The sequence below is a fragment of the Rhinolophus hipposideros genome (assembly GCF_964194185.1).
Source record: "Rhinolophus hipposideros genome assembly, chromosome: 11".
Lineage (NCBI taxonomy): Eukaryota > Metazoa > Chordata > Mammalia > Chiroptera > Rhinolophidae > Rhinolophus > Rhinolophus hipposideros.
This window is the reverse complement of record NC_138057.1, coordinates 66,274,511-66,285,874: the sequence shown is the minus strand read 5'-3', so window position 1 is coordinate 66,285,874 and position 11,364 is coordinate 66,274,511. Positions and strand designations below refer to the sequence as shown.

Sequence of the window (11,364 nt, the reverse complement as noted above, 5' to 3'; positions counted from 1 at the left end):
TGACTGAACACAAGCACTGCCGTACCGCAGACGATAAATCTAACTGAAATGGCTGCTACATGGCCAAGGAGTGGAGCATCTACAGCATGGAGATGCTGGACAAAGGAATGATTCACTTCCTGGGTCGCACGAGATTTCATCATGCTACTCAGCACAGCCCAATGATTTAAACGTATTGACTTTTTCTGGAATTTTCCATTTCATATTTTCAAACCATGATTGACCACGGGGTAATTGAAACCTCAGAAAGCGAAACTGCAGGTAAGGAGGGACTGCTATATAAGAAACTGGAAAGCTTTGTGAAAATACTGATGCCCAAGCTCCACCCTGCCCGGCCCATGCCCCGCCCCTCCCCTGCCCCCACCAGATTCCAATTTGTTTGGAGTTAGGCCCCAGGGCATTGTTAGATTTTAAAACATTTCTGGTGAATCTCACTGGCAGCCAGAACTGAGAACCTTCAGTATTACCAATTAGGAGTATTGCTTTACAAGGAGGTTTAAAAGACTGTTTTACCCACCATTAAACACATGTGAGAGTGGGTCACATTCCCCTCCCACCTCAACCCTTCCCCCATCACCCCCATGACTTCTAAAACTGCTGAAACTTTGCCTTCTTCTGTTCTTGACTCTATGAGCATCCAAAGAGAGCACTGATTGAGAACATTTTAACCTAATTTGGCTTCCCAAAAAGTACTTGATTGTCCTAAATAGAGGAATTGAGACAGTGCCCAAGCAGGTGAAAGATTTTGTGAGGACTCAAATATAAAGTGATTTCCTAGGGCCGGGCCGGTGGCTCAGGTGGTTGGAGCGCGGTGCTCCTAATGCTGAGTGAACAACCGTTCTCCCTGGAGCTGGGCTACCGTGAGCAGCTGGAGGTCGACAACCATTTCTTGAATGTTTACTACAGCTAAGCACCATGGTAAATGTTTACCTGAATATATATGTGCCGTAATGTTATAATTATTCCCATTTTAAAGAGGAATAAACCCAGCTGCAGAGTCCTTTTGCTAAGATCACCAACCACCTAGCTTGTAGGAGACAGAATTTGAGCAAATGCTGTACTGCCCCCTTCTGGCCCAGCCATCTTCATGAGGCACCAAAGAACACTGTTCCAGTGTCCCCAGGGCAGACAGAGTGGCGTGGTGGACAGAGGAAAGGACCACTGGAGAGAGACGTCAACAGACCTCCCTTCTCCCTGCATTTGCAGTGCAATTAAACCTCTCTGCCCACAACATTCTCTGGTTCCCTGATTCTGTGACATCACAGACAGCCTCGTCTCTGCTTGGCCAGCCACAGGTGAGTGAGGCTCAAAGGTTAGACCTGAGAGCAGGAGCGAGTATTTGTTTTGTACTAAAGGGACACTGTCTTCATCCCTCCTGGACACCTTTTCACTTTGCTACACGAAGCAGACATTACTTCTAACTTACCTTGATCCCCACTGTTTTTTCTCTCTACATCCCAGTCTCCCCACTTGTGCTAAATGACCCCAGGGCTCCTCCAGCTCCAGAAACTTTCCTGTTTGTCTTTGTTGACCTTTCTTGTTCTACTCCAAGTGCTAGGGGGTCACTGGAGACCTCAAGTTCACAGCCCACTCGTGATAATCCATGGGCCCTTTGCTTTGGCTTTTGCTTCCATCTAGAGGAGGGCACTGGTAGTGCAAGAAAACCACACCACACCCTACCCCAGCCAGCATCAACTCTGTATTTCCGTCATCATTGGCATTTCCATTTATTGAGCCTTTACAATGTGCCAGAAAGCTGTGGCACATAACTTTCCATTGTTATTTAATCCTCACAACCACCTTCTAGGGTAGCTACTATTATTATCATCCCCATTTTACAAATAAGAAAACTGAGGTTCGATGGAAGTAAATTCTTCTAAAGCTCATAGCTAATAGGTAGATCTTTAAGAATTACATTCCAAAGAATGTGTGTTACACATTCTGCTCTCCCTAAGAACCTTTCCATTTCTGACGAGGGTTCGAAAGTTTAGAGCTCTTTTTCTACCAACACTCAGAGGAGAAAGTGGTTCTACTCCCCTCTTTTTCTCATGAAATTTATGGGTGGAGTAAAAATATGGACAGCATCGGCACTAGATTCAGACAAACCTACCTTTAAAATCTCTGCTGCACCTGCTAACATGGAAAGGTCTCCCAGATGTTTGCATATGTGTATATGCACGTAAACTGCTTGGAAGAGGCCTCCAGAGGAAGAGGCCTCCATTCAATGTGTGAAACAAAAATTGTATTGCTGGTTAAGCAAGGGAGAACGATACTTCTAGGACAGTCTCTGAACAAAGCTAATGGTGGATACGTACGGGGTTGGGGGAGATGTTGGGCTCATGGACAGGTGGTATTTCAGAGATAGGAATACTTAAGAACGGGAGCCTATCAGCTCTCGCTGTGAAAATGTGAATGTAACTTCTGTCATGTGTCTATTAGTACTTTCAGAATAGTCACCAAGGCGAAGTTTCATTCATGGATTGAATGGGGTTAAAACAGATTCTGGTAACTAGCTCTTACCATGGTTTTAGAGCAATTATCATTATTTAGGAGTGTGGAAACTTTTTATTCGCAATCTCCCCCTTTTGGTCTTCCTTCAACCAAAGCTTCAGGAGAGAGCCTCAGCGATTGTTCAGATCTTCACCACTGGCATTGACTTTCCTTGAAGACACAGTTCCATTTTTCTACTTATAGAGATCTTTTCAGTTTAAGCACCAGCTAGCCTGGTGTTTTCTTTTTTGTCTTTGAATCATCTGTGGAATCATACAATGAGCCAATGACTGCCAAAAAGTATTTGACTCTCATTTGATATGAGACAAACTAATAATTAAAACTATTTTAACTAGAGTCTGGAAGGCACTGCAGAATCATGACCCATGATTTCCCAGGCATGACCAAGAGATTAAATTTCAAATGATTCCCTAAGTCTACTTTAACAGCCAGGTTGCCTTTTCTTTGGGCTTCCTCGTCGATATATTACATTACCCTCATCTGTGGTGTTAATCCAGGTACTACATGCAGTGCTGGCAGTGGTGCATACTCCCCTTTATTAGCCAAAACAAAAATCCAAAGGTATTCTAATATCCATAATTATTTGAGCTAAGGCTCAAACTGATCGGTTGGACCTAGGACGTGGGCTGTATTATTTACTATGTTAGCCCAGGCGAAGGAAAATGACCACTTTGAGTTGTCCAGCTCCTGTTGAGGGATCCTGTCCCCAGAAGTCACTCCCCCTGGAGGTACGGATAACCCCAGGAAGCATTTATCTTCCTCCAGGGCTGTGTAAGAAGACAGTCCACCGTGACGTTAGGGAGTCCTACACTTGGAGTGGCGCATGTATTGGTCACACAGAACAATCGGCCTTAGTCCTAGTTGGCACTCGAGTCAGATTTCCACATGAGAAACAAACCATGTCAACAGGCAATGGGTACCGCTGTCCATCTACGGATCAACAGCTCCGCCTGGGAGGTTAGAGGAAGGATAGGAGAGCGTAGAGCGCTAAAGTCTCTTCACAGTTGCATTACTGGACAGATCTGGACAGCGGTGCTTCTGCCGTTTTGGAACATGAGTGCTTCCAGTGGTCTTTCTGTTCACAGTAAATACAAGTGTCCATATCTACAAGCTCCATAGTCTTTAAGAACAAAAGAACTTTTGGTCCCGTTTTTATTTCAGGACCCAATTGTGTTATCCAAGAAGCCCCAATGTTATTTTCATTTCCAATTAATTATTTAGGACTCTTTGAAAATGAAGAGATTTACATGGACATTTCCCATTCCAATTTATTTTATCGAAGTCCCCAATTTCAGGTCTGAGCCACTGCAAAAAGAGGACGAAAGTCTCCCTGAAGCTGTTGGCCTGCCCTAGAATATTCTTTGAAGGTGTCTGGAAGTCTATTGACTCTCCTACTGATTTATCTTGATTTTGTTTGCAATTTTGAACCTTTGCCCAATGTACCCTTAAGAAAAAGGCTTCTGAAATAGTTTTATGTGGCGTGTTTCCTATTTTTCTTACGTTCCCAAGTCTGTTTTTTAAATTTTATGCATAGGAGGGTTATTTAAATCTCCTGGTCTTTTCCATCCTGCTGCTTTTAAACATTTTTCCCATTGTTCAAAGTCAACAATTAAGTAAACTGGCACAAATAGGACAGTTCAGGACAATAAGTAACGGAGTAACTGGCAGAATCCCGAATTATGCAGCAACTTTCTGTCATTCTGAAATTTGGGATTATTCTAAATTTGTCCTCAACTCAGCTCTCACCCAGGGTTTAAACCCAGCCTCTCTGGATCCACCTTCTGGTATAGGGATTTTAGGGGAATATTGCGTAATGTTGACCATTATTTTCTAGAGAAATGCCCATGAAGAAAGTTTATTTACGCTGTTATGGAAAGGAACAAGAGGACTATAAGTACGTGATAAAGATAAAGCTAGGTGGAGAGAGAGAGAGAGATGCAAAGAAAGTAAGTTTCAGAAGGTTTGAGTGAGATCTTTTTTTTTTTTTCCCTTTCTTTTTGAGGCCAAAATATATCAATAAAAGAAACCCTCTATTGAGTGTTTGGTCTTTTAGTCTTCTCTCTTTTCTAGAGCCCTTATTAAATCTCTGCTTTTTTGACATTGGAAGTTTGCCATAATGGTTATTGTAATTCCAAGTCATCTAGTAAAATTTTGCCATTTATTAAGATAAGCACGTAAGGTTGCATGTAATGAGAGTATATACACGAAGCAGTTTTTCTAGGAAGAGGCAGCAACTATCGTATACATGAGACCATGACAAACAAGAAAGAATACACTATAACTATAGTTGATCGGAAGTTTGTACTTATGCATGGTGTCTTGAATTCCTTAGCCAAGGAGAGCCTAAAAGAGTCTATATGATCAACAACTTGGAAATCATTGACTCCAGAATATAGGCAGAATAAAGTGAGCTTCTTTCATGAAATTCACAAGACAGAACATGCACTCGTGAAGGTCTGAAGGGACTCAAGGCAAATGTTTGGCAATTATCTTTATACAAATTGATCACCTGGCAAACAGACATCTAACCATTAGTTCTCAGGCTGACTGACCTGTGGTGTGGGCTTGTCAGGCCTATGTTCCTATCCCTTCCTTATGAAACACTTCCTTCCACATTCAACATACATGAGCCAAAGCAAAACCCCAGGAGGCAAGAGTATATATAAGTAAATAAAGAAAATTAAAAGTAAAGCAAGCAGCAGAAGAATGAGCACATTAATGGCAAGCATATTTGCTAAATGATGCGTCTCCAAAACAAAAACAAAAATCTTAATTGCCTTATATAAATTTCTATTTGTTTATAAATCCTAATAAAATAAATTTATTAAAGACAGCTCAGTGAAATATGTCAGAGCTCAAGTCATGTTGAAAAACTCACTTGGCAACAGATCCAAATAACTATTAGAGATTGGGACCAAATGGCCCCAGTTTGTAACCCTTTTGGTCCAAGGATCCCACACAGTAGAGACACCTGTGTGTGTCTAGTCAGCTGGATGTATCTAGTCACAGTATATAAATTGTGCTATGTTGAATAGCTTATGTTTGAGAAGAGAAAGATGTTGTATTAATTATTAAGAAGTCAAGGGTAAAACAAACAGGGAAAACAGGAAGCTATTGCCATAATGATGGTGCCTTGGACGAAGGCACTGCAGTAGAGAAATGGAGAAGCAAGTACCCAGGAGCGAGATAACTCACATCGTAAAATTGGGTGTCAGGGGGGATATTAACCAATACCATGATAAGGATTTCCTAAAAGGGGGTTTTACCCAGAAAGGAGAGTGAGGATAGGCTACATCCAGAGACAAAGAAAGGGTTTTAGGACAGAGAAAGGACACACAAAGAAAGGAGTTTGGGACTAACACAAAGCTTTATGATTCTGAACCATCAGAACTAGAACGATCCTTAGAGAGGTCACCCAGCCTAACGTCCTCTTACGACTGATGAGAAGCCTGAGACAGAGAGACATACCTAAAGCCATTCAGCAAGTTCATAGCAGGACCAGGATGTGAACCTAGAAGACCATGTTGCATCACCTGTTCTCCTGGGACGTGGGCCAGCTGGAGTAATCTGCAGCCAATGAGCCACACGAAGGGAAGGGAAAGGAAGTGGAATGAACGCTCATCGGGCACTTATTGCGTCCCTGGCACCACAGGGGTCATTTTTCATATGTTTAACCTTGTACTTCTGCAAAGCAGGCACCATGAAAAAAGTGAAGCTCAAGAAGGTTAAGGAAGTTACCCAAGAACAGGCACCTAGAAATGGGGTAGAGTACAGGTCTCCCTAAAAGATGAGAGTCCTTATGTGCATTTCTACCTGAGCTGGGGTTTTGCTGTAGTGAGGTCCTATCTGGACTGTGACACGGGTAAAGGGCAGGCATTTTTCAGCCACAGCCTTATGTTTATTTAGGAAACAGCCCTGCCTAGGGAAGTGGGCTCACATTCAAGATCAGCTGATTCAACAAGGCGCCCCCTGCAGGCAAAGCTGGCACAGCAGAGGCTTCAATTCCTTCCCATGGGTAAGAAAAGTATGTAAGAATTGGGGAAACGGCCTTAAGAGAAGGTGACCTAGGCAGAAAGGTCTGAACCTGCTGGCCACGGGGAGCTACAGAAAGTCTGGGAGAGGGAAAGGCTATTATACTTTGGGAGAGGCTGACTCAATGTGACCCCCATCACAGTAAATTTCCAGGGGACATCTGAACTTCGGACCCTCATTCCTTTTCCTCCTGCAGCAGTCCACCAAAACCTGGCCTCAAAGATCTTCTGTTTATGCTGCAGAGGGTGCAAGGAGTCCAAAAGCACAGAAGACTCCACAACCTCCAGTCAAACCCTACAGCAGCAGCCATCGACCCATGGTAGGTACCAGGCAAGAACACCCTACTGGCCTGTCTACACTTCATCTGGCTCATTCCCCTTCTACTGAGATGCCCTGGAATTTCCTTCAGCTTCTGAGTGATAATTCCAACCTAAAGTGAGATAAGGACTGGGTTGCTCTGTACCCAAACCAATAAACAATAGAGCTTGAAATCTTGATACTTAAAGTGTGATCCATTGGTATCACCTGGAAACTTATCAGAACTCTACATTTAGTCCCCACTCCAGACATTCTGAATCAGAACCTGCATTTTGACATGACCCCCAGGTAAATCTGAATGTACGTTACAGTTTGAGTAGCACTTAAAGACTATAAAGAGAGTGCTTAGGAGCCCTGCCTTTCAGACTCTGACTAATTCTAAGCAGCTCTGCCACAGAATTGGGCAAGTCACTTAAGCTCTCCCTCTGAGCTTTAGTGTCCTCACCTGTAAAATGGGCATATTCATAATGTATTATTACTTCCAGGATCATTGGGAAGATTAAATGTGATAATATATTTAAGCACCTAGCCCAGGGCCTGCACAAAGCAGGTACTCGACGAATGGAAATTCTATATGGGTATTGGCCAGGATAGGATAGGCTCTGCTACTGAAACAATAAATCTTGAAATCTCAATGGTTTACAAAATGCAAAGTCTAGTACACATCAGCCATCCTTTCCATCTTTAGCCAGGGCACCAGGAACACATGACTTCCAAGGCTGTGTATACAAGAGAAGAGAGAGGAAGAAGTTTCTAATTACAGCCTTCTTGACGATCCAGGACAAACCGTCACAGTGGAGAAAACTGGGTATCAAAATCAACAACTTCAGACAGAAAAGGAGAAGCGTTATTGTCAAGATCAGGCAATCCTAGGACTGACAGGCACATGGTAGAAAGTGTGGGGGCAGGGTTGGTCAGGGTTGGTCAGGGACAAATTCTCATGGCATATTTTCCCAGAAACCCTTGCTGAAAGTCTTTAAAATGCTTCCCCTGGAAGTACTTTCATAATAAAACCCAAGAAGCTTAAAAATGTCAACCCCTTTTTCCAAGATAATAATAATAATAATGATAATTACATGCTAGGAACTAGGGACCAAGCTGTGATCAAATGAATCTTCTAATGTGAGATCTTACACACTAGTAAGGTGACAAAATTTAACCCCTGCAATAACTCTAAGAAACGGAAATGATTATCCAGAATGGACATATCATTCTGCAGGTCTGAAAACAGAGGCAGAGGGAGGTGAAGCAATTTGCTCAAGATATGCAGCTCACAGATGATAGAACCACTTACCCTATCACAGAACACGGCTTAGTCTGTTGACAAAATTCTGTTACACTTTTAGGAACCTGGAAGCCTATAAAAAACAAAGCCTTATATACAACAATGTTCATCACAACAGTACAGTAGTGAAATTTGAAAAGTCTAACCACCCAATGATAGAATATTGGTTAAATAACTCTTGACTTTTCCATAAAATAGAACTTTATACAAGCACTGTTTCTTAACATTTAATAACATGAGAAAAATGATATACATTATGATATAATGTATAAAGTAAAATGCATTCATAATGTATAGGATGTGATGGACTGCATAAAAAAATATGCATAGGACAAGACTGGAACTATGATAATATCTGAGGGGAGGGGTGTTGGGCATTTTTTTCCTACCTCATATTCTTCAATATTTCCTAGTTATTCTATAATGGATATGCATTACCTATAAAAACAGGAAAACCATAAACTTTATGTTTTAAAAAGAACACGTATTTTGAATCCAGCACCTGCGTGTGAGGGGATGCTCAGAAGACTAGAGGAGGTAGATTCAGGTGCTCCCCACCCCATAAATGACCACCACTGGTCTGTGCGTATTGCTTCCGAGTGGGCCTTCACTTCTGTCATATCCTCTGAGCCTCCCCACATGACCGCATGGAATTATCTTGTCAGGTTTGCGAAAGGATGAGCTTGACGGACAAAATCCTAAGCAAGCTAACACAGCCTCCCGCTCGCCTTTGGGACAACCCCTGAACCATCCAGAAAATAAAGACACCTCCACAAGCAGCAATGATTTTGAGGGTGAGTCCCAAATTGGGGTCCTAACACTGGCCAGGAACCCCTGGGGAGGAGGAGACCTTGTCATGATGACCAAACCCCATTGATATTTGAGCTAAGCTAAGCAGGGTGACAAGAAAGACGGGACCACCCCCATCAGGAAGCTGTAGCCATATTCTAGAACATGTTAGAGAGGGGCCAAGGGGCCAAGACCTGCCTACATGATCTTCCAAGCTAGGATTACATGAGGAGCAGTTCTTGGAAGAAAGAACACACATCCATACGTCCCTTCTAAGCCCTGCGGCATTGTCTTATATGTGTTTTTTGTGTGATTGCTTAATGTCTGTTTCAGGCACTAGACAGTAAGTTCCAGGAGGTCAGGGCCCACATAACTTTTGTTACCCCAAACCCAGTTAGGTGCGTGGCAAGTAAACAATGTCAGAAAATGCTTGTGGATTGAGCGTAGTCCAGTTGGAAGGTGAAATGTCTCTGGGTTGTGGAAGGCCAGAAGCCAATCCTGGCCAGTGGGCATAGTCCAGAAAGAAAAAACATAGCCCCCCGGCTGGGAACCAGTGCTGTGCCAGGGTGACCTCACATAGCTCACAACCACCCCCTGAGGCCTGAAGTGGAGAGCTAAGCATCATCCAGCCCACTCATTCCAGGATTCTCTCAACAGCTCAACCCTCCTTAGCAGACAAAAATCTCATACAAAGTCTGATTTCTATAAAAGATCAAAGGGGTCCTGCTCTACTTGAATGGAGGGCGGGGAGCCTGCAGCCCCACTAGCTAGCCCACCCTTTTCCTCTTCCCCTCCCACTCCCCAAAAGGATCTGTGGAACCCCATTGAAAATCCCCACCTCTCATTGTATAGGGAAGGCTGAGGCCCACAGGGAGAAGGAACTTTCCAAAAGTCCCCAGGGAGTGGCATCCTTGTCAGAATCAGGATGAGCCTAATTCTCCCTTTCCAGACCACTGCACTTTGCAAGGCACCCTACCATCACTGAATGCACCGACGGAGTACAGTGCAGAACCTGCTGCAGAAGGCTGGGGTCCTGGCACTGACCAGGAGCCCCCAGGCGGATGGGGCTTGTCACGATCAAAAATGACTTTCAAGCCCAGGCTGGCGTCTCCCTGGCTCACACAGTATTCCAGACTCAGTGAGCAGGGATGGAGGTGACCAGGACAGTCCGGCCAGGCCCAATGCAAGGGCTGCACCCAGACTAATTTGTTCCTTTCTCCTTCCAGATATGAATACAAATGTTTCCCAAAGAGGTTTCTATAAGAGAAACCTAAACCGCTACTCCCAGAATCACTGGCCATTCCAGCGGTGCCTCATTGGGAGACCCTGAGCATTCTAGTCGGGGACCCCCAGGCTGCACAGCTCTGGAGTGCCTCCAGGAGGAAGCAGGAGGCGAACAGGGGCCATGAAGACTTATTCAGAAACTCCCCTGGAGGAGAAGACGTCTGAGCCATCCCTGTGCCACCAGCAAGAGTCCCTTCAGCTCCTGGAAAAGCCGCTGAGGGAAGAGCTGCCTCTAATTAAAGTCCTTGGTCACGTCACATGACTCTGTCCCTCCTCTTTTCCCTTCCCCCTTAGGAGGGAGTATCTCTCCCAAAAATGTCCTAACATTTTTTTAACTTTTTGGATAGCTTTTTCTTTCTTTTTTTTTTAAGCTCAGGGAGGGCCCTGCTAGGGCCGCTACTGGCCCTTGTCTCAGACCAGCTTTTTCTTGTTTTTTGGTGGGGGGGATAATTCCAAACTTACAGAAAAGTTGCAAGAGTAGTACAAAAATTCCTATTTACCTTTTACCCAGATTTATCCACTGTTTACATTGCCCCCATTTGCTTCATCCTTTCTTTTCTCTGTCTCCCTTTAACGTTTGTCTGAACCATAGTAGAGTGAGTTGTGCACATCGTGTCCCTTTACTCCTAAATACATCCATGTGTATTTCCTAAGAACAAGGATATTCTCTTACGTAACTACAGTACAGATATCAAAAGCAAGGAATTCGACACTGATACAATACTATTCAAATTTCACCAATTGTCCCAAAAATGTCTTATAGCGACTCTTTTACCTAGTCCAAGATCTAATCCAACATCTTCAACTGCATGTCTCTTAAATCTCCTTTAATCTAGCACCTCGGTGGGGTTGACTCCTCCTGTCTACAAATGGCTTTCCATTTGTTCAAACCTACTTTGTTGTCTTTCATGGCTATTTTTAAGTGTTCTTCATATAAATTTTGCAAATTTCTTATTAAATTTACTCCTAAATGCTTTATCTTTTTGTTGCCATTGTATACGGGGTTTTTCCCTCTATCACGACTAGCGATACTTAGTTAACTAGTTATTGCTTGTGCATATTAATACTATTGAGTCACTGTTATTTTATGTCTTGCTTCCCTTCTGAATTATATTATTGTTTGAGCTACTTTTGTCATTGATTCC

The 11,364-nt window shown here is 43.4% G+C and overlaps 1 protein-coding gene across 1 annotated transcript; it reads left to right on the top strand.

Annotated features, from left to right (window-relative positions):
• Nucleotides 1-215: 215 nt before the first annotated feature.
• TEX48 (testis expressed 48) lies at nt 216-10,265 on the top strand (the record flags this gene model as incomplete). Its single annotated transcript, XM_081066706.1, has 4 exons — nt 216-261; nt 6,740-6,862; nt 8,812-8,940; nt 10,162-10,265. 4 exons carry the CDS (start codon nt 216-218, stop codon nt 10,263-10,265), a joined length of 402 nt encoding a protein of 133 aa, XP_080922832.1.
• Nucleotides 10,266-11,364: the final 1,099 nt, after the last annotated feature.